Source organism: Chenopodium quinoa, unplaced genomic scaffold (genome assembly GCF_001683475.1).
Source record: "Chenopodium quinoa cultivar QQ74 unplaced genomic scaffold, ASM168347v1, whole genome shotgun sequence".
Taxonomy (NCBI): Eukaryota; Viridiplantae; Streptophyta; class Magnoliopsida; order Caryophyllales; family Amaranthaceae; genus Chenopodium; species Chenopodium quinoa.
In genome coordinates this window covers 17,995,916-18,020,919 of record NW_018742204.1, presented here as the reverse complement: position 1 = coordinate 18,020,919, position 25,004 = coordinate 17,995,916, and the positions used below count along the sequence as shown (strand labels likewise).

The 25,004-nt window shown below is 36.9% G+C and overlaps 1 protein-coding gene across 1 annotated transcript; it reads left to right on the top strand.

The window, feature by feature from the left end:
- Positions 1 to 3,786: 3,786 nt before the first annotated feature.
- On the top strand, positions 3,787 to 23,853 carry LOC110739800 (F-box/FBD/LRR-repeat protein At1g13570-like). Its single transcript, XM_021920304.1, has 3 exons — positions 3,787 to 3,952; positions 22,115 to 22,959; positions 23,584 to 23,853. Exons 1-3 carry the CDS (start codon positions 3,787 to 3,789, stop codon positions 23,851 to 23,853), a joined length of 1,281 nt encoding a protein of 426 aa, XP_021775996.1.
- The last annotated feature ends 1,151 nt before the right edge of the window (positions 23,854 to 25,004 follow it).

Sequence of the window (25,004 nt, the reverse complement as noted above, 5' to 3'; positions counted from 1 at the left end):
ATTAATCAGTATGACACTATGACTCGAAATGATACCAACATAGCAATAAGTCTTGTATAAGGTGGGCTTACATTAATTATTGTAGCTTGTAAGACAGTTAATTTAAGGGTAACTTTAACAATTTTTATAGTAAAACTAATTTTTATAAGGGTAACTGTTTAGCTGCCGAGCTATAGCTCGGTAGTTAGGTTATTCTAGGATAATTGATGGAATATTTCCTAAAATTATATCTTTTCTATGACTGCTATTTGAGTAATACTTGGAGAACAATCTTAGGGTTTTATTAGGATTTCCTTGTGTTATAAAAAGACCCTTTAGTTGATTAATTAGATCATACCTTTTTTTTTAGCCATTAGATTAAGGACTCCTTGTATTATTCTCTTGTTTCTTTCTCCATTATAGTGAAGAAGCTCTCGAATCCCCCACCCGTGGATGTAGGTCTATTTTGATCGAACCACGTAAATCCTTGTGTTCTTTGTTTATCTTCTTTATTTCTTTTCCCGTTCTTAATTTCATTGACTTGTTCCGCAAATCAAACACAATTACACCCTAATTTCCTAACAGTAACTTTTAATTTATAATGAATTTGATTGCATTTTAATGTATAATATCTAAATATTTTGCTAATATGATTAATCTAATATATTATAAGTGTTTTAAAGGTCAACTTTATGTGGTTTTAAAAAAAAAGGTCAAATTTATATTAAGAAAATGACAACTTTTATATTATATAAGGATAACTTTAAAAACTTTTAGGGTATCTGCAACCTGTCTTTAAATAACTTAATAAATCTAGAATTTGTGCACACATAAAACAATACGAATGAATCATGCCACTTGTAGCCCTTAATGACTCAGATAGTCAAATACATCACGTTTAGCAAGACTAAAGAATCACCCAAACGTCAAAACAAGGCTTTGGAGGCAACTTCTCTAGTAGGTCAGTATTTCTCTCTATTTTTTCGTTTATTTTATATCAAGTTCCAACTTTTATTGATTTTCTAATCTAGATTTTTAAAATTTGGGGTCATTATAATTAGAATTTAATCATTCATAAACCCTAATTATGTTGCTAGTTGCTTTTTTAGTTAAAAGGAACTAATATGTGTTGCTAGTTTTTTTATAGTCTATTTTAAGATTTGATGTTTTAAAATAAACTAGTTTTGTATTCCAAAGGGTACAATTTCTTCTTCTAATTTTTATCAATTTTGTGGATTAAATTAAATTATGTGATACATGATTGACAAAACTATGATTCAGGACTGTATCTAATTTGCATTTGGAGTGGATTGTTCTAATAAAGATAAGAAAAATTTGTAAATTACCACCCAAATAGGAGATCTGTTTTGAAATTACTACCCGTTAAATTAAAAAAAAAAAAATTTCGATTCCTACCTTTTACGAAAATCAAATCCGGTGGATTTTCTAGTTTGAGTCCTCCACCTAACGGCTATATTAACTGATTCTCCCCCGATTTTTCTATTTAAAACAGCTTCCAACTTCAATTCCCATTCCCTTCACCAAATTTCACCAAATTTTCTCAGATTTTGCTATTTGTTGTTTGAAGATAAATCCCACAATTGCAGACACTCAATTCACAGTAAGGTATGATTTCATTTGTAATTAAATTAGGGTTCTTCGCCAACTATAATTAGGGTAAATGGGTAGATTGGGAATTAAGGATCTAAGAGCAATTGAATTGGGCGTTTTCAACAATTAGGGTTCTTGGGACAATTGAATTGGCGTTTTCAACAATTGAATGTCAAGAACTTCGCCTATAGTTTTTGATCCCCAAAGAACACCCAAAGATGGAGACTTTTCGCACTTTTTCCCCTTCACTAGTACATGCAAGTACAGTATAGCAATTACTTTGTAGAAAAACAAAACTTAGTATTTTACTTTAAAAATTTTAGGGGTAGTTGAACACTTGATAGAAAATTTAAGAAGAAAGAAGGAGAATATTGAAGATGGTTCACCAATTTATTGGAGAAATTGGATGAGGGAAGTGATAGGTAGAGTTTAATAGAATATTGAGAGGGTTAAGTCGAGAGAAAAGAAGAAGAAAAAAAAGGAGGGAAGTTAGTTTGTGCGGCCCTCAAACTAAAAATCCACCGAATTTTTTTAAAAAGAGGAAATCAGAATATTTTTTTAAATTTAAGGGGTGGTAAATAAAATAAAAAAATATTTAACGGGGGGTAATTTCAAAACAGGTCCACTATTTGAGTGATAATTTACAAATTTCCCTAAAGATAATAATTATTTTCAGTAGATGCAGTTGATCTTCTGAATTTCCATGTTTAAGGACCCTTGTTTGGAAATTTCTATTATATATACGGTCAATTCGGATATACGATAGTCATTTTGCTCACCATTGTTTCAAATTCTTACAAGAAGAATTTTAGAAATTTGGAAAATATGACGATTCACGATTGTTACCTAAATACTTATTTACTACATCTGTTTCACATTTTTTGCAACTTTGAAGGGTGCACGGACTCCTAGGCAAAATTTGTTTGTGAGTGTAAGCTAGAGAAAGAAAAAGGAATATGAATGCATGTGATGAGGAGAGAGATAGAAAGAAATAACAACCTAAAAAGGAAAGAAAACATTAGTTGCAAACAATGTGCACCAACCATTTTTAGCAAAAGTTGTAAAATACGAAATGGCGGTAGTAAGTAGCTACTGTCTAATAATTTATATTAGATGATTTTTGCCTCAAAGTTATATTGGTAACAAACACTAGAATCCGGCAAGATTTGCAAGAAATATATGGGACGAGTGAACAATGAAGTGACTTTTTAATGGCAAGTTATAGAGTAATTACATATAGAAAGAAGTGACTTGTTAATGACGGATAGAGTCTAAAACATATTGTTGGGCCTCAACCATCAATTTAAACTTTTGGTTGAGTTGGTATTTTTACATGTGAAAGGGGGCGTGATAGAGTATAAAACACATTTCTGGGCCTTAACTATTCGTTTAAGTTTTTGTTGTTGAGTAGGTTTTCTAACGTGGTATCGGAGCCAGTGTGACATAGAGGTCACGGGTTTGAATCTCATCCACCCATCGTTTAAAGTGGAATTAATTTGCGCCGGGTATGAAAAGGCCTGTGTTGCATCCATATTTCAAGTCCAAAGGGTCTTTCATGTGAGGGGGAGTGATAGAGTATAAAATATATTCTTGGGCATCAACCATTAGCTTAAGCTTTTGGTTGAGTTGGTTCACTAACAATGACAAGTTACATTACATATAGCTTATTACCTGTAATAAAAAAATGCATAAAGATAATCTATTATTGGTATTATACACCCCTAATTTTGGATAAAATCATCACGATTCATATTGATTTTAGCCTTATGAGAGGAAGCAAGTTCTGATTTATCTACATTCTATCTGTAGGCCGCGTTGTGGCTTGCAGAGCACGCGCTGATATGATCGGTGCATGACTTGCTATTAGACGTAACACATTATTTATCCTTGAATGCTTACCTTTCTGTGATGCTGTAAGAACAAGCATCTTATCAAGACACTGGAAATACCAATGGAAAACACTTTCCAAGATAAAACTCGATCAGGAATTGTTTAGCAGCATCAAACATTTCACAACAGGAAGTTCATACAATTCATTATTACCACTTTCAGACATCACTTACAATATTCTACTTACCAACACTGCCCATTCATACTTTTGTTCTTAGTGTACCTTTCTGTTTACAAAGGATGTGAACATTAGTCAATGGGTGCAGTATGTTTATGGTAAAGGGGTCAAAAAAATCCATCTGATTAATGGTAGTCGCTATGACATATTGGAGCTACCTTCTTGTTTGTTCTTCCTGTTTTGAGGTTTTTTGGAATCCTTCGGGACATTGGTCACGCTTCGCCGGCAATGAGACTCAGACACCTGCAAAACCACAGAACTCCGGTTTATCGGAGTTCCGTCTCCGACAATCTAGTAAGTAATCGGAAAACAAGATAAATAAGAGAGAGGAAGTAGAGAGAAGTTGGAGCTTCTAATGCTCTATTAAATGTTATGTCACAATCCGCCCTTCCCATCATAAATGATAGGGGTATTTATAGGGGTGGAGAATTGTTCCCTTTTAGGGTTATTACCCTAGAATGACGCGATTTGATTGGCGGCGCAATCAAGTAGCGACATGTGTCTAGGGGTCAGCGCCGTTTTGCGGCTTTCTGGTTGGATTGGGCCTCCTGATGTAAGGAGGCCCCCTTTCTCTTATTTCAGGTGCTCTTCTTGAGCTTGACACGCGTCATCTTCTCGTAGAGACACGTGTCGCCCGTTGATTGGGCCACGTGTCCTTACGAGATTGGACCATGTGTAGGGGGTATTTTTACCCTAAACACTTCTGTACAAATTTGACACACTTGTCACTCACCAATTGCTATATTATATCCCTTCCACCAACATTTTCAGGCTTTCCATTTCTTACTTGCCTTAATTTGTTTATGCATATGAGATTAGTCAATCCTAGTAACACAAAAGTGCTAGAAATTTTAATTTCTAGTTGTCCAAGGCTACAGAGTCTCAACTTAAACACTTTTAGAGTGGAGGATCTAGTTATTCGTGCTCCTGAACTACAAGAGTTAATTGTACAAGTCATTATTGATAATCTATTACGCGTGAAAGGAACAAAAAATATAAGCACAATAGATCTACGTATTTCATTTGTACATGAAAATAACTTAAGTGAGTTGAGCCAGTGGTTCAGTCGCTTGTCGTGGTTCAATTGATTGTCGAATATCAGGAAGCTCGTTTTCAATGACTTTTTTTGGCCTGCGGTACTAAATTCATTTACACTATGTTTGGATAAATAAAGGGGAAGGAAAAGAAGGGGAGGGGAGGGGAAGGAAGTATGCGGTGAGTTTTCCTTCCAAATCTCTCCCTTGTTGGATGGATGAATTTCTTACAATTTAATCCCTTTATTTCTCTCCCCTCTAATTCTCTTCCTTCTCATTTGTTATCCAAATAAATGATACCTCATCGCTCCATTTTCGTTCCCTTTCTTTCCCTCCATTTCCTTCAATCCAAACACACCATTAGCTTCTCTGTATTGCATCTGCTTATTTCTCTTAAATTGTTCTGATTTACCGATACTATGTTGTGCAGTGGAAACAGGTTTGCAATACTCGATCTCCTAATGTGTTTGCAATAAAATTTAAACGATTGAAAGTGCTAGAACTTCTTCGTGTATCTTTTGGTTATCACTATATCTTCCCTATTTTTCTTTACTTGATTGAAAACTCACCAAACTTACAGCGACTACGTTTTAACGTAAGTATTTAAAATTCTTCATCCATTCTCCTAGTTAGCTTTGTCATGATTTCTTGTGTGCATTGTTGTTTTGTGAGTTGCTTTGAATTACTGAATCTTCTACCTTTCCATCTCTTAAACATGTAGAAATTGAGACCTTGGGTATAAATAATGATTTAGAGGTTATATAGTATCTACTAGCAAGTTCGCCAATAAATATCTTGAGAAGATGACTGTTGTACTTTATGGTAGTCCATGGCCTTCAGGCTATGAACCAGAATTTAAGTTAAATTTATCCAAGAAGCTGATGCACTTTAGCCGAGCCTCGCCAGCAGAGGTTGTTTTCAAGGTGTAACAACACAATTCTATGTTATAATTTTACTCTTTAGCTCCCATCCTTTCTACTTCGTATATGCTTAGGAACAATGGGCATTTTTGTGTAGATATTTTTGGTTGTGTTTTTTTTTTTTTAAAAAAAATGAGGCAAATTACAATCTAACATATCTAAAACAAGAAACTAACAACAACAAAACCCACTTAGCTAAACCAAAGAGGGAAAATGAAGTAAATGAGTACACCCTTGTGCATCAAACCAAATTCATCGGAGCCCGAATAACTAAAAGGTTCTTACTAAAACCTTTTCTTGGACCAACCGTTGCCAAACGAACCAAACCCTTGGAGAATGACAGATAATGCATGCGGACACTAGAGAAGGGAACCGAAACTTGCCATAATTCCAATGCAACATCCCGGTGGAAGTGGAGTAGTAACAATACACCCGAAAGTTGAAAGCACCATGCTGCCAACAAAATGACCCATCACATGACTCCACTCTTAGGGATTGAAAAGCATAACCCTCTCCTAAGAGTCCGGGAGCCAAACCACAAGAGTCGAACTTTTCCTCGACTCTGCCATAGAAACCTTACACCAAAATGCAGGTTTCTTTCCTGCAATTCTACCTATATAGAATGCAAGAAAATGGATGGAGGACTTTGCTTACCCCAAACATTAAAGATGGGGAGCCTCCTTCAATATTGAAATTTTTAATGATGATTGTCTTTGCCATCATCAACACCAAAACCGACACTGGGATGATAGTCAGTGAATGAAGACCCAAATCATCCCGTAACCAAGAAGCAACAGGACAAGTGAACAAACCTCTCCCCTCAAACTCATCTTCTCCCTGCAAATTCCAAATACAGGGAATATTTCTACCTGCATAAATACCGCTAGCCTCTAGAAAACAGCACAAACACAGAGGACATCGCCCAAACTATCAAAGAGGGAAACCGTACATGCAACATGTCAAACCCTCTTAACACGATCCTACCCCGAACAAGCAACTAAAAAGGCCACCAACCAAACTAGCAAAGGATTGAATAACCTTACAATCCTAAAACCAATCAAAAAAGGCTCCAAGAACAACGATAACACTTCATAACCCTCCATAACTAGAACTACTCTATTCAACTCTTACTCATGAACAAGCAGAGAAAGAGTATTATTAACAAACAACAACCAAACTAATAGAGCTACCCGAAAATGCTCCAAATCAAGAACAACAACACAAATATTAAAAAGCAAAAATCCAAGCAACATAACAAGAAACTTAACAGGAAAAACATAATTAAAGGCAAAATAAAAGAAACAAAAAAGCCTTACTAAACAAAGTAAGGAAATAGGCACCCCGCACACACCCACAAGATGGAATGAGCCACCAGAAGAAACACACGGAACCCAACCAGACTTCACCAGCAGATGTAAAAAGAACCAAAAGATCAATCATCTAGGCCAACGTAAAAACAACCGCCTCCCCTTGAACTTGAATTGAGGAAGAAAACCCTACCCTAAACTTCACCTTTACCGTCGGGAAACTATTAACGGAATTCCTTTCGACGGCGACGTTAAGGATAGCCTTGGCTTCTTGTATCGTTGGATAATTGAATTAAAACACTAGACAACACACCGAACTTGGCCAAATCACCGATGAAAGAAGAACAAACCGGTTCCAAAACGTCCTTGTCTACCTACCGTGAAAGACTTAAAAAATAAAATTAAGAACCAAAATTAAAGACAGCTAAGAGAACTAGACTCACCGGCGATGGCTATTAGATGAGCACTGATCGCCGGCGAGTGGGGGTTGAGAAAATAGAGGAAGCGGTAGCGCCAGTGGGAGGATAAGCTCAGGATCCTAGAGAGAGAAAGGAAGCGGTGATTAGTTTATAAGATGTAGTTTATTTCTTATGTTGTTTTTTTCTTTGTTGTGGTTGCTATTGTAACAATTTTACATATTTATGCCTTTTTCTTCTTTTTGATGATTAATTCTATCCTTTGTTCAGGAGGCCTTAGGCCCTTAATTTCTCAATCCCCTATCGAACATCGGCTTGGATTAGGAGTCTTTTCTTTTTTAAAACGTAAAATAAAATTACGCACATAATTTACTTAATATGTGAATTCCTAAGTGTACTATAATTTTTATATTGCCGACTCCGTCACTACAAGAAATTAGCTATTTTATGACGGCCAAAATTTGTCGCAAAAATAGCAAAAGCCGTCGTAAAAAATAGTTGCGACAGTCAACTGTCGTAAATTGTTTGTCGCAATCAGCATTGTCGCAAAAAAAAAATAATTCCGACAGTTTGAATGTCGTAAAGAATTATTGCGACGATTTTACTAATTTCAACGATGGTTTTTAATTTTGTCGCTGCAATTATTTTACAACAGTTTTAAACTGTCGTAAGTTGCGACAAAAAACTAAACTGTCGTAAAAAAATGGTTTTAGCGATAGCTAGCCGTCGCAAATAGCCGTCACAAAAAAAAAAAAAAAATAAAAACGCCTATCCCCTGCCCCCTTTACCCAGGCCTCCCTTCCCCTGCCCCCACAACAATCTTTCGCACCACCGCCGACAACCACCTACAACTCTCCTTCCCACCACCACCTTACACAAAGAAACATTAAGATCTTATCTAAAAATTAAACCCCAAAAAAAATGAAACTCAAACAAAATAAACCCAGCATATAATAAGCACACATAAATGAAAAAATAAAATAAAAAATACATAAAAATAACAAAACATCAAACAAGATATACAAATAAACTTCCAATAACAAAAAAAAAACCCACAATATATAAATCGAAAAAAATAGGAATTATCCAAATAGTACAAAATTCAATTCGAATAAACAAGCCACAATAAATCCAAAAAAAATAAACAAATTATAACAAATTGAAACAAATATCAACACGAAAATAGACGATAAATAAAAAAAAATCATAGGAATATAAACGAACAGCAAAAAAAACGGCAGTATAATCACAAAATAATAAAATTAACCAAAAATATCAGAATATAAACATAAACCACAATAACAAACACGAAAAATACAAAAAATTAAACATACCTTCAAAATTTTTCTTCTTTTTGGGTGTTTATTGTCAAATTCGATCATGAAAACTCCAGATCTGGAGTTGTTATAATCAAATTTGATAAATAAAACCCCAATGTCATGAAATTAAACCTCAATTCGCCATATTTTAGAACACAAGAAAGAACAGAAAGGAGGAAGAGAAAGAGAGGAAAGAAGGAGGATGAGAAACAAAGAGTAGACTGAAAAAGAGAGAGGAGAGCGCACTTAAAGAGAAGAGAGGAATTGAGAAGGTGGAGAAGAGGAGAAAGAACCAGGGAAATGGAGAGGAGAGAGAAAATGTGAGGGGAAATAAAGAGGAGAAACGACGGATTAAGATTTAGGGTTTGGTATGGGCTTGTTGAATGTGGTATTTAAACACCATTATTTTTTTTAAATAAAAAATCAATTCTACGACTGCTTTAAGCTATCACAAATTGCGACAGTTTTTTAAAATCGTCGTAAGTTGCGACAGTTTGAAGTTGTCGTAAATATTAATTTTTTTAATAATTATTTTTAGTGTCCATTGCGACAGTTTATTGGCTAGAAACTGTTGTAACTCAACGACAGCTAAAAAACAGTCGTAATATTACGACAGTTACAAAAATCGTCGTAAAATTAAAATATTACGACGGTTTTTTTAGCTGTCGCAGGAAAAACTGTCATTATTTACCTAGATTCTAGTAGTACATTTTTAATTACAAAATAAGTGAAATTCAAGTGAACAATAATGCGATACACACAATATGCACATTGAGTTCAATTTATTGCTTGTGTCATCAGCTTGTGGTACCTATTACTCCACGCGTCACTTGATGTTTACCCAATTTTGGGCGTTCCCAAAAAATTACCATATATATCATACATGTATGTAGACGGTATTACCGTAGATCACAACTTTACTCTTACAATAAATTGAAAATAATATTCCACAACTTTACTCTTACAATAAAATAAAAATATAACTTTTTTTTGTATGCACCTTGAGGTTTGAGCCCTTGAGGTAATTCTCATCAAATTTCTTCAAACATCACCTACAAAAATTGACAGAATTTTGATAATTGGGATTAATGGCATTGGAGTCCACTTGTCAGTCAGGTTTTTTTCATGTCTATACATCCTACCTTTTATTTATTTATTTTTTATTTGTTTTTCAATTCATCAAGTTCCTAACTTTCTTCATGCATTAAATTTCTAGGTTTTTTAAAAAAAAAAATTGCTATAACATTTTATCTTTGTTGATTGTATAAAATGCAAATATTTTGGGATTATTTTTGAGGTTTTAGGGTTGATTTGTTAGACAAACTACTAATTCTCTTTGATTAAAATTAGATGTGAATTGGATTTCAAATGGTCTGTAATTTGAGTAATTTTTCTGTACTGCTATGTGTAGGCGTCGCTCGAAGTGCGCCTACGTAAAATCATGTTGTGAATATGCTTGGCACTCATAGGAAGTGGGAATTGACATAATACGATTAGGGACAAGGAAAGTAGATAGCCGCCAACAAGTTTTTAAGGAACTTGTAAACCGTTCACGGGTCATAAAAGGCAACCACGATAAAGGGACAACGAAGGCAACAACGATTGACCCGTGAATGTTACACCCCATTCATAATCCATGAGATTACTAACTCCATATGGTTCGGAACCACGAAAGGAGGATCGGGGTTGATGGTACGAAGTGAGTCATGGAGTCACATTCGCCCGTATTGGCCTCTACTCGATTCTTATAGTGAAAAGTGATTCCTGCGATCTCAAAGGCATACAAACAAAATATTCAATTCGTTCCAAACTATTATTAAGCTAAATTGGTTGAATATTAATGCAACATAAATTCTAAAATATTAGTGATCACTTGAATTAATAACAAGATTAAAAAGGAACCTAAACCGGTCGTCCAAATTATCTTATTAGGCGTGATTTTCAATTACATATTCCCTTTAACATGCAATATGGTGATCATAAAAATAATAGAATAAACATTAATTAATATTGGAAGCAATTTAACAATAATATTGTAAGTCAAATCAAACACAAAATAACCTAATCATGATGCGAGCAATATTAAAATAAAATAAGAGTAAATAAATTAATTAATTACTTACATTTAGCACGTTCCTTTAAACTGCTACATCATGAATAAACTGTTAGTAACTTCAATAAAAAAATATAAAGTAAATGGAAATTAAATTAAAAAAATATTAGATTTGATTTGGTCCAAACCCTCAGTTATTTGTACCTTTCACGCCTTGGTTTAAGGACGGAACCTCGGGTTAAGTATAGACTCCTTGGAGTGCTTAGGGGAATTATTATGGAAGAATAATGAGGCTATAAATTAGGTTAAAGAGGGAGAAGAGAATGATTTTTGGTGTAAGGTGGGAGAGAATGATTATTGCTGCCTCGAACTGCAAAAAGGGGGGTCCTATTTATAGGGAAAATGTGCTGAGGGAGCACACGGAACCCTAAAATGATAAAAACCCTAAAAAAGTATCCCGCGACACGGTCAAGTGTACCGTGACACGGGAAATCCCACCGTCAGACGGGAAACTTTCCCGTGACACGGTACAAATTTGCGTGATACGGGAAATATTTAGGTTACGAGAAGTGAAAACGCGTTAAGGGTTTACGCGGAAAAGACACGGAACGTCCCGTGACACGGCACAGGTACCGTGACACGGCAGTATCCACCGTCACACGGTACAGTTCCGTGTCACGGGGAATCCCACCGTCAGACGGTGTAAAACGGTGGAAAATGCCGTGACGCGGGAGTTGTTTAGGTACGAAGAATGCAAATAGGACACAGAATAGCCCCGCTTCACAGAAAGGGCACCGTGTCATGGGGATTCCCACCGTCAGACGGTGCAATTTCCCGTGACACGGTGGAATTGCACTGTGCGCGGTGATTCCAGGTTTTTACCCGTTTTTAAAACCATCATAACTTTTGATCCGTAACTCTCAATGAGCCATATAATATATCAATGGAAACTTATCAAGTCTACTTTTCAACCCAATTGGAATCAAGTCAAAATAATATGTAGATTTTAAGATATGGCCGTTTTAGTGGAAGGGTGTCGGTTTTAGGCCGAGTTTAGTGTTTTGCTCATATCTTTTTCGTTATAGCTCGAAATTGGGCTTATGATATATGGTTGGAAAGCTTATTTAAAGGCCTATCCAAAAAAATAATAATTGGATCAAAATTGTATAATCATAAAATCAGTTTCTTTCAGTGGACACGAAAAGTGGAAAATAGGTTATGGTTTAGGGAAATGAGCTAGAAATTGGATTGGTTCATGAAATATGTTGGATAGAACATGGATTTAAGCACTACAAAGATTAAATACTCAACTCGACCAATAATGGCGGTGAAAGGTGTTCATCAACGGATTTGGTTTTGGGGAGACATTTTAGGTGTCTATAGAAGCCCCCACTTTGACTGAGTTTGTAGAAACGTCAGTTTCAAAAACGATGGTCAAAGTAGCCGATAGGGACGGAGAATGATTTAAGACGTTCTTTGATCCTAAATCATTCCGTATACGCCGATACCTGCAGAAAAATGTTAGTTCTACAGATAAAAGGGTAAAGGGATAGAATGTTTATCTAACACCAGTGTATTGGTGGCAAATGAGCTTGGTAGCTTCCTATGCTTGAAGGAATCCACCGGATGACGTCTTTTGAAACGATTTCCATGCCTGTGGAAAGCCGACTGAGGAGTTTGGTAGTTTTCTAAGCCTGAAGAAACCTACCGGATAATACTTTCCATGCTTGAGGAAAGTCGACGTTTGAATTTGGTGTCATTCTATGCTTGAAGAAATCCACCGATGATGCTTGCCATGCTTGAGGAAAGCCGACTTGGCGGTTTTCTATACTTGAAGAAAAATCCACCGATAACGCTTTCCAAGCTTGAGGAAAGCCGACTTGGCGGTTTTCTATACTTGAAGAAAAATCCACCGATAACGCTTTCCAAGCCTGAGGAAATCCGACTGATGAATATGGTGTCATTTATGCTTGAAGAATTTCACCGATAATGCCTTCCATGCTTGAGGAAAGCCGATTTGGCGCTTTTCTATACTTTAAGAAAAATCCACCGGATAATACTTTCCATGCTTGAGGAAAGTCGAAAGATGATGAGATTGCAAGTCTCTATGTATCGAGAACCTTGCGTCATGAAATGATGGTGGTCCGCTTTTCCCCGGACGTGGGCTGTAGATGGTCCGCTTGTCCCCAGACGTGGGCTGTAGATGGTCCGCTTGTCCTCGGACGTGGGCTGTAGATGGTCCGCTTGTCCCCGGACGTGGGCTGTAAATGGTCCGTTTGTCCCCGGACGTGGGCTGTAGATAAGACCTGCAAAAATAAATTGGCCAATGGACTCGTATATACTGTGATTGACTTGACCACTAACTTGACCAAGTTTGACTTGATGTGATATGACATGTGTATGACTTGTGAGTGTGTGTGTGTGTGTGTATGTCAAAAGCAAAAATTTTCCGTCAATTTTTGTCATGAGTGGAGGGTACCGACTTTCTCCCGAAAAAGAAAGATGTGAAAACTGAACTTTTACTTTCGAACTTCCTTCCAAAAGAAAAGACGCGAAAAAAGAAAAGAAGTTTTGAGCTTCCTCGTTGAGCAAGACAAAATGAATCGCATGGATTGAATTGCTTTTCTTGAAAGTAATGTTTACATGATGCATGTCCTTAGGCCAAGAGGCTAAGGAAAATTATATCATGTGACACGATAGATGAATTAACTTAGGTCTTGGAGCTAAGCATCAAGAAACGATCTTGAACGTCACTTAGGTCTGGAAGCTAAGCACGTATACAGATGAAATGATTATTGCATAATGAACGTTGCTTAGGTCAAGGAGCTAAGCACGATATGCTTTGTATGATCAAAAATCATTGATATATAAATGTTTCTTAGCACATTATGCGAAACAATGAACATTGCTCAGGTCAGGAAGCTAAGAAAGTATACAATGTTTCTTCTACTGAATGTTGTCTTTAAATATGATGAAACATGCACAGTGTTGAAACAAGATTTCATGATAAAGGGCTCTTAAAGGGAAGGATGATTGATATGGATATGGATGTGTGAGTGAAGTGTGTGAATGTGATACTAAGGCTGGCTACAAGGGTTATGGCGATGGAAAGAGGTATGAGAAGAGTTAAAGATGATGACTCTTCAGGCTGGGTAAGCTAATGTGATTTGGGTTCAAGCCCCCAAGTCTAGCTCTAAATGGGTAGGGATAAGCATTGGATATTCTTTGACTCGATCATGCATGGATATGAATATGAATGCGGCCGCACCTCGATGTGAGGTTGCCTACGTATCCGTTAGGAATCAGGCCGAACGTAGCTCTAACCGAACTTTGCACAAGTGTATGTACATCTCAAAGTGGTCTTTCAAGGGTTGTAATGTGGTTAAGTTGATGGTTTAAGGAAGAAAGGGGTAAAAGGCTCAAGACCCGAGAGAATCCCCAAGATGTGTAATTTTGAATTTGAAAATTTTGAATTTTGCAAGTTTATTTTCAACTTTTTTTTTTGTTTTGAATTTTTTTTTTTTTTTTTTTTTGTATTCTTTTGAATCAATGTAGACAATCTCAGATCATGCGGTCCATCACTCACTTAGCATTCATGTTTCACAGGCACGGTACCAAACACTCGATGAGAGACGCAATTTGAGACGTGTTCATATCAAAGACATTGGAACACTTGCCTTTAGACATTGTTTTATTGTTGCTTTGCTGCTTTTTTTTTTTTTACTTGCTTTTTGAATGTTATACAATTACACATCTTCCAACCCCTGGGTTAAGTGAATGTGGGTTGAAGAAATGAAGGCCAAACGTTAGACGAGGCTCAAAATGGTTGATGAAGAAATGGAATGTGATTGAACGGTTAACAGGGAATGAATGGGTTGCAAAGGTGCCTCAAGTAATTGGTGTACCTTGGGTTTAGTTCGGTAATTGATTTTTTTTTAATTGAGAATGAATGAATGAATGAAAAATTCTATGATCGAGGTGTAAAGGAAAATTGCTCATTTTATTAATGGAAAAGGTGAACGAAACACATGAAACATGGAAAACCTATGCTAGACATGAATGGCTAATGGAGATGAATGATAAAGAAAGAAATCATGAAATCTTGCACGAAGGATCTGTTGCGCGCCTTGTGTTCATTACTTCTTGCCGCCTGGAGGGACAGGAAGGTTTTTTGCATCCACCAAGTCTTGAATGACGTCCTTCAAATTCCAACATTGCTTCGTAGTGTGACCCCTTCCTTGATGGTACTTGCAATGGGAATTGGGATTCCATTTGGCGCTCCTTTCTTCAGGTTTTGGCTCTGGAAATGGCCCAATAGGTGTGATCAAGCCTTGACTGTAAAAGCGATCAAAGGCCGCATCATAAGTCATTCCTAAAGGAGTGTAAGTTCTTTTCTTCTTGGGCAATGGAGTATCAAGAGCTAACACTTCATTGAGATCAACTTGGCTTATAATGTTGGTAGTATTTTCGTGCTTAGAAGACGAAGAAGAAGGATGGTCGTTCTTCTTGTTTTTCCAAGTGATATTATTGTTACTACCAATAGTCTTTATTAGCTTATCCTCGATATTGATGCCGATGTCGTATACAGCTTCGAAAGTGTTCAGTGGAAGAAATTTGAGATGTTCCCTATATTTATGAGTTAGATTTTGAATAAAGAGGCGAACCATCTCTCTTTCTTTGGGGGGATCTACCAAGAGTGAAGTTGTTTCCCTCCACCTGTTCAAGTAAGCGGTGAAGCCTTCATTCTCTTTCTGTTTGAGAATGGAGAGTTCACGTTCAGAAGTTTTAATTTGAATGTTACACTTGTAACGATTCATGAAACTGTCGGTGACATCTTGCCAAGTCGCAGTATGCTTGGCATCTAAGGAATAAACCATTGATGGCAAGCATGTTCTAAGGAGAGAGGGAACACCGTAGGGAAGAGTGTTACGTCCAATCCCTTAAGAGCCATGGTTGCAGAGAACGCCTTCAAATGGAATATTGGATTGTAAGTAGGCTTGAACTTTGGAATATCAGCAGTGGAGAGCTTTTCAGGGAGTCTGTCCTTCACATCCAAAGGAGTGGGAGGCCGTTCCACATAAGTGAAATCCTCAAAAATCTTACTCATTTGTTCCTTCAGTTTGTCAAGGGTGGAAACAGTGACCTTGTTTTGTTCCATGGTAGTGACCGTAGTGGTAAGGGTTTGCATCATGGCAGACAGTGCCTCGATGGATTTGTTGATGTTCTCAATATCTTCTTTAGTGGCCATTGAAAGGTGATGAGTAATGGAGATGGCAAAGTTCTCTTTCAACGCCTATTAGATCTGAGAGATTGTTGCGGTAATGACTCGAACCGTATTAATTTATCCCTGTTCCTTGACCAAGTACTGTGAAATAAAATAATTCACTTAATTATTTGACTCATTGCTCAAGATAGAAAAGGAAGGAAAAAATAGACATTTGAAAACAGGTGAGAAAACTCCACTCATTTTTTATTATGACGAAAAAAGGTGCATGAACCTAATATACGATCATAAACGACCTGGTGCACGACTCGAGTCGGAACATAAAGAAAGTGTGTGGACTATACTTGACTCGTGAGTGACTCGTGGTATGATCGTATGGCTAGACATGTGAACAATAACCAAAATGATTGACGCGAGGACCAAATTAACAAGGAAGACTTGACAGACGCGGTTATTTTTTTTTTTTTAGAAATCCACCGTGTCACGGTGGAAAGTTGCCGTGACACGGTAGGGTTTCCCGTGGCGCGGCAGACCTTTTTTTTTACAGGTCCACCGCGCCACGGTGGACTGTGCCGTGACACGGTGGTTAGTCCCGTGTCGCGGCAACCCTTTCCCCCCTTTTTTTTTTAAAAAAAAAAAAACTATAATTTTGAAATTCTACTTGTTTATTTTTAAAGGGAGGATACCATCCGACTTACTCCGAAAAAAAAACACAAAAAACAAGAATACCCTAAAATACTGTAAAAAAAGTAGTGCACGACTAAAGAAAAAAGTGTGTGAACACGATATGTGAGTGATTAGAGGTTATGGACGCGTACAACTAGACATGACACCAAACCGAACACATCATACGTACGCACAAGAATAAAAAAAAGACTGACAGGACACTTTTCCTGGGCACCGTGTCATGGTGCAGACTGTCATGACACGGTGCAGTCTACCGTCAGACGGTAGTGAGCCCCGTGTCACGGCACTGTTCACCGTGGCGCGGAAGAACATGCCGTGATACGGTGCGCAGTTCCAGGTCAGTTTTGTGGTTTTTCCAGATTTTAACCGATTTTAGGTCCGTACTAATTACTATGTGAGAATAAAAACCCTCGGTCATGGGTTAAACAAAAGAGTAAACACATGAAGGTTAGCACCAAACAACCACATAACATTTAGGCACGATGATGTAAAAAAAGTTCGCAACCTAGGGTCAAGATCTATGTTCAACTATTAGTCAAGCTTTGGGTGTCAAAAGGGTACCATGGTTAAGAGTTTGGACGCGTTAGCAAGGCAGCCTCCCTTGAGGGTGTATGCCAACGGGCGGCTCCGCGAGTTCGTGATGAAATCGAACTCGACTCCATGGTTTGGGTGGATTTAATAACTCGGATGAACCCTTATTGCCATGAGCGTTTTTGGGTCGATAGAGCTTAAATCCTCCCGGGCTAAGACGCATGTAGAACACATACGTTTTTTCAGAAAATTCGGAGGAAGTCGACTGTGAGGAAAGAAAATAAGCCACCGGACTGATTTTAGGACTGCCGTGACACGGAAAAAATTCCCGTTAGACGGTGCACTGTACCGTGACACGGCAGATTCTGTCGTGGCACGACAATCAGAAGACCTGTCTGGTGCCCTGTTTTCCTTCGCGCGCAACCAAGTTATCCAATTTTTCCTACAAGACAGACCTGAATGCGACGTTAAAACGTTTATGCAGATGCAAAAATGCCAAATTAATCACAGGAATATTTTTTTCAAGAATCTTTCAAGTCTCATCCACTCATCTTAATTAAATACCGACCACTCAAATCGATAAATAATTAAGAATCCTCCCCAGTGGAGTCGCCAAATTGTAGGCGTCGCTCGAAGTGCGCCTACGTAAAAGCATGTTGTGAATATGCTTGGCACTCATAGGAAGTGGGAATTGACATAATACGATTAGGGACAAGGAAAGCAGGGAGCCGCCAACAAGTTTTTAAGGAACTTTTAAACCGTTCACGGATCATAAAAGGCAACCACGATAAAGGGACAACGAAGGCAACAACGATTGACCCGTGAAGGTTACACCCCATTCATAATCCATGAGATTACTAACTCCATATGGTTTGGAACCACGAAAGGAGGATCGGGGATGATGGTACGAAGTGAGTCATGGAGTCACATTCGCCCGTATTGGCCTCTACTCGATTCTTATAGTGAAAAGTGATTCCTGCGATCTCAAAGGCATACAAACAAAATATTCAATTCGTTCCAAACTATTATTAAGCTAAATTGGTTGAATATTAATGCAACATAAATTCTAAAATATTAGTGATCACTTGAATTAATAACAAGATTAAAAAGGAACCTAAACCGGTCGTCCAAATTATCTTATTAGGCGTGATTTTCAATTACATATTCCCTTTAACATGCAATATGGTGATCATAAAAATAATAGAATAAACATTAATTAATATTGGAAGCAATTTAACAATAATATTGTAAGTCAAATCAAACATAAAATAACATAATCATGATGCGAGCAATATTAAAATAAAATAAGAGTGTACCGTGACACGGTAAATCCCACCGTCAGACAGGAAACTTTCCCGTGACACGGTACAAATTTGCGTGACACGGGAAATATTTAGGTTACGGGAAGTGAAAACGCGTTAAGGGTTTACGCGGAAAAGACACGGAATGTCCCGTGACACGGCAGTATCCACCGTGACACGGTACAATACACCGTGTCACAGTATGGGAGACGCGGAAATTACACGGAAACAGCTCCGTGTCACGGGGAATCCCACCGTCAGACACTGTAAATTCCCGTGACACGGTGGAAAATGCCGTGACGCGGGAGTTGTTTAGGTACGAAGAACGCAAATAGGACACGGAATAGCCCCGCGTCACAGAAAGGGCACCGTGTCACGGGGATTCCCACCGTCAGACGGTGCAATTCCCCGTGACACGGTGGAATTGCACTGTGCGCGGTGATTCCAGGTTTTTACCCGTTTTTAAAACCACCATAACTTTTGATCCTTAACTCGGAATGAGGCATATAATATATCATTGGAAACTTATCAAGTCTGCTTTCCAACCCAATTGGAATCAAGTCAAAATAATATGTAGATCTTAAGATATGGCCGTTTTAGTGGAAGGGTGTCGGTTTTAGGCCGAGTTTAGTGTTTTGCTCATATCTTTTTCGTTATAGCTCAGAATTGGGCTTATGATATATGGTTGGAAATCTTATTTAAAGGCCTATCCAATAAAATAATAATTGGATCGAAATTTTATAGCCATAAAATCAGTTTCTCTCAGTGGACACGAAAAGTGGAAAATAGGTTATGGTTTAGGGAAATGAGCTAGAAATTGGATTGGTTCATGAAATATGTTGGATAGAACATGGATTTAAGCACTCCAAAGATTAAATACTCAAATCGAACAATAATGGCGGTGAAAGGTGTTCATCAACGGGTTTGGTTTTGGGGAGATATTTTTAGGTGTCTACACTATGAAGTTTGATAAATCATTGAATTTGATCATTGTTGGCGAATTGCCTGATTAAGATTGGATTTTTTCCGAAGATCCAATCTAATAATTTAGAATCTCCAATCCGATCCGAAAATTTCGGATATTGGATACCTATTCAAATGTGAATTTTCGGATTTTTGGGGTAACTTTTTTACCTTGCATTTACAAGCTACCCCACTTGTTTTTTCATTCTCTTTCACTCTCTCTCCTCTCCTTAATATATGTGACTAAATCAAACGAGTCAAATAAATAGAAACGGAGGAAGTATGTTTTATAATTAAAAGGAACCGGTTATATCTAACAACCGGTCTCTGAGATCATTTTACTTCTTTTTTTTTTTGTTTTTTTGCTTTTATAAAGAGAGAGATTGGTTCGTAGAGTGGTATGAGTTTGAAATCAAGATTGGGGTTATAGTGGCATCGGGTTGGAACTTGACACTTAATACCATATGTTTAATTCGATTCTGGAATGGAATATCTCACTATTCCCTCCTTTTATGTGATACCTAAGGGAATGGAATAGGTCAAACCCACCTCCCGCCAAAGTTTCTAAAACCCATACCTTATGGGTTTGAGGTATGATGAGTTTAAAATTCATACTTTAGACAACCATACATATGGTATGGGTTTTAATCATTCTAAATCCATACATCATATATATTTCGTGAACCAAACGTCCCCTAAGAGTAATGTGTGTGTACTATTTATTTGTTACCTGTTATTTGCAGTACTTTTGGCTTGTAAGACGAATTTTTAAAGTACTACTCCCTCCGTTTTTAAATACTTGCTCCATTTCTTTTTTTTTTTTTTGCACTATTCATTTATCCTACTTTGACTAATGTTTGTGATTTATATATAAGAAAAAATATAGTCGTGTGGGTACTTGTTGGAATCATCTCAATGAATAGATTATTAATTTTCAATTGTTAGAAGTTATACCTATTGATAATTAAAGATATTAGCGATCAAAGGTTAACATCGGCATGCGTGTCCAATAGAAATGGAGCAAGTATTTAAAAACGGAGGGAGCATTTGCTTATTTGGCTGTAGTATGGATTTTTGTGTCCTATTTTTGAATTGAAATCAATTTGGTTTAAATATAACTATTTTTATATAATTTTGGATTGAAATCAATTTTGAACTATTGGAAAAAATATATATTTTCACATGTGATCAATAATTAATGGTGACTCACCATCTTGGAAATCATGGATCTGCCACTAAGTGCACAACTATAAAGTTAATATGCTTCCATTTTATTTGATTCATTGTTGATTTATTTTATTTCGAAACTTTTTCTAAGTTAATTTATTATACAAGTCTGTATGAGTGTCTATGTAGGTATGGGTCTTAAGAGCCCGTAGGTAGGGTTTGGGTAGGATTTAGATATAAAAACATTATATCCAAACTTTATATCCTACCCAATGCCACCTAGACTCATCCCTTATTCACTTACTCGGACCCATAAGTCTAGAAAATTAAGGCCGACTAAGGCCCTGTGCAAGTTGGTCGTCAGCACAGGGCCTTAATGGCCCAATTTATTTTTAGGGCCCTAAATTGAAAAGTAGAGTATAATTATCAAATTTGTTGCTATAATGTAATAGACCTCCTTGATGGTTTAGTGGTAGAATAGATGAGCAAATGTAATTAGAGCAAGTTTAGCTATTTTTCTTGAGTCTTAAAACTTATGTTTTCCATTTTTCTTGAATTTTAAGACTTATGTTTCCCAATTTTCTACTTAAATCTCAAGCAAGTCTCTAGTTGAGTCTTGAAATTCCAAGACTCAACTTAAGACTTGAGATTGGGACCCACCTCAATTTTATTTTTATAATTTTTTTTAACACTTTTCTACATATAAAGAGATAAAAAAAAAAAATAAATAAATATGTTATATATTTGAGTCTTAGGGCTAAAGTGATAAATTTGGACAAGTCTTGGGGTCTGTTCCCTTTAGTTCAGTTCAGTTCAATTCTTAATTTCCTTTTCTCATAAAATATTTAGTTCATCTCAATTCAGTTAATCAAACAGGCCCTTAGTGAGTCTTAACAAGATTTTGATGACATTATTTTCATTGGGGGTCACCAAAAATGATATGATGTCATATCCAAGTTTTAAGTTACCTTGGTGGTTTGAGTTCAAACCAACAGTAATACAAGTTTTTTATGCCTTTTTTTGCTAATGGTTCTTCATATTTTCTATTTCTTTTCTCCTTTTTACTAAGGTTTTGTTATAAGTTTATAACATTCTTACTGTAATATATTTTTCCTATATTTTTCACTCTTTTTATTTAATATAGTTTATAACATTCTTACTGTAATCTATAATAGGCGCTGAAAGACTTTTGTAGAACTTTTAAGATTATCCTTGGTATCATATACTCTGATTTTTGAGGATGGTGGTCTTCCATGTATCTCATAAATGGGATTTTTAAACAGAAAACATTTTCTAGTAGGAAAAATCAAAATACATATGCCAAAAATATATTTTTCAGATGTGTAAAGTGGTAAAACACTCAATAATCTAGACTTGGGTGTAAAATCTATTTGTATCTGTTATCTTGGTGCCTCCTCAATTGGCCTGATTTATGTGAAGTTTAAATCATGTATTTGTGTTCTGTTATAAGCTTCGATTAATACCAATTTCCATTATTCGATTTGCTGATAGCTATCTGTTATTTTTGTTGCAGGAAACAACAAGCAGCTTTGCAAAGAGAGCAATGATATTATCAGCAATTTGCCGCAACAAATAACAGAGCGTATACTAATGCGCTTACCCTATGATCATGCTGTGAGGACGAGCATCTTATCTAGATATTGGAGGTATAAATGGGTTATGCTTCCTAATATAATACTTGACCCAAAGTTCTTTGAATGTGTCCTGAAGAGGTTTAAAAATCGAACTTGTGAGGCTTCACAAGCATATTCGGATATCATAAGCAACATTTTACTTCGTCACATTGGCCCTATTGTTAAATTTGTTCTTTGTATCCCCTCTTGGTTTCCATTGAAAGCAGACTTAAGTCAGTGGTTGCGATTCATTGCTCGTCATGGCATTAAAGAATTTACTCTGGCTAATTATCATGTTCAATCACCAAAGCTGTCTTCTTGTCTGTATTCTTTTGAGAACTTGAGGGTGTTGGAACTCTACAATTGCCATGATCTAAATTTGCCTCCAACATTCAAAGGATTTCCTCACCTTAAGGTCATGGATCTAGATTTACGCGATGCAGTACTAGTTGGACCTTTAGAGGAACAGACCTTGGAAAATCTTATTTCCCTTTGCTCGAGGCTAGAGCACCTCAAACTAAATATCAATGCAAGTTTGACAATTTGTGCTCCAAATCTTCAAGAACTGGTTGTGAAAGGCAAGCTCTCTAGTCTATCCCTGAAAGACACTCGAAAAATAAAACTTTTAGCAATGGATGTGGAACTTTTTGAAGATGATGGGTTGAAGAGAAGCATGAATGAATTCTTCGGTAGCTTGCTCAGTTGTCAGACACTTGTTCTCGACAAAGAATTCTGTTTACCCATGGTAAGTACGATTTTAAACTTAATTTTTAAAACAGGTGTGTTTTGACAAAAAAAGAAAAAAAAATTATAAGATGGTTTTCAACAAAATCTGGTTTTGATAAGATGGTTTTTCAACAAATTTTCTTTGGAAAAAAAACCTAACTAGTCTTTGCATTTGTTTCCTTTGTCCTAATAAATTGTTGATCATATTGTTTTGCAGCATAAATGTGAATTATTCTGTGATGTTGTACCTCCTAAAAAGCTCGGAAAAGAATTGGAAGCTTTACAAAGTCTTACCATTGAATTGCAATTACGCAGTCCCTTTTATCCTCTGCTTACTTCGAAGCTCTCCTCATTTGCAACAGCTATTCATCCATGTAACTGTCCTCATCATTAGCTTATATCATGCTCACATTTTTTTTTAGAATGCCCTAGATTCTCGTGGTGAGAAATAAATTTTGTTTCTCACGTGACATTTTCATAAATAAACCAACAACTTTATTCAACTGTGGAGCCCACAACAACGAAAGAGCTGTTGATTTATTCACGAAAATGACCCTATGAGAAACAAATTTCGTTCACCATGAGAAACAGGGAATTTCCCTATTTGTTTTCAGCTTACTTTACTCCTGTGTAAAACATTCAGGATAGATCATTTAAGGAATGTTCTGGGAAGAGTGTTCAGAACAAGGGAAACTTCACACTTCCTTGTCTTAAATACGTTGTATTTAACTTTAAGTTGATGAGGAGCGTGGAGTTAGAGCTGATAAAACTTGTACTAGCATGCTCTCCCGCTCTTGAGGTTATGGCTATTGTGCTCAATGAGCTTTTCTTCGATGAAGAAAAGTTACAAGTAGAAAATGAGTTGAAGCGACACGGCCGAGCTTCGCCAACTGCAGGGATTATTGTACTGTAAAGCCTTGAGACTTCAACATACACAGCTAGGTGCGTTGTATAAGAAAACATGCATGCTGTGGAAAATATATATTCTAATTTTATGTGTAATTTATTTTGCAAACCATAACTTGACATACACATTTTAAGGCTTTGTGACACCGTACTAAGTAGGGGTCGGTTAGAATTAGCCAATTCACTACGTTGGTCGGCTACTCCGACGATACAGATCTACTTATTCCTAGATACAGAAACACCACTAGGAACAATTGAGAGAGGAACCTTGGATACAGTAACACCACCAAGGGTTAGGGAGATAATACTCTACCTAAGAACACTCAAAGTGTTCAATTATATTTCATGTAAAATACTTGCCGATTAACGAGCTACAACCATGGCTATTTATAGCCTTCATTAGCAACTACTAAAACTACCAGAAATTAATTCAAAGCTAGCTAATTAAATGCAATGTTGATTTTCAACATTGCCGACATGAGGGGTATGGGGTGCCGACATGGAAGTCTTCTAGAAGTAGTTTTAAACCTTGTCAAACTCTTCTGGTTGCAGAAGACTCGACCTCGAGTCTTTGATCTTCCTCATCCTCGTGATATGAGGACAAATCAGCGACATTAAATGTGGCGGAGACATTGTATTCCCCCGGAAGCTCAATCTTGTATGCATTCTCCCCAATTCGTTCTAGGACCTTGAATGGACCGTCAGCTCTGGGCTTGAGCTTACCATGTGTTCCTCTGGGAAACCTTTCTTTCCTCAAGTGTATCCAAACAAGATCTCCTTCCTTAAAGCTAGCTGGTCTACGAAACTTGTTCGCTTGTTCTTGATAGCGTTGATTTTGCCTTGTAATTTGAGCTCGAACCTTCTCATGTAACTTCTTGATCTCTCTAGCTCACTCATCGGCATCACCGCTAAAGTGATCAGGAGCGGGTAGTGGAACAAGAGCAACCGGCGTAGTTGGATTTTTACCATAAACGATCTTGAAAGGGCTTTCACCAGTTGTTTGGCTCGGAGAACAATTGTAGGCGAACTCAGCTTGAGCTAACAACACATCCCACTGTCGGATGTTCTTGCTTACAAGACTTCTCAGCATATTTCCAAGAGTCCTATTGACAACTTCAGTTTGACCATCAGTTTGAGGATGTGCGGCGGAGCTAAACT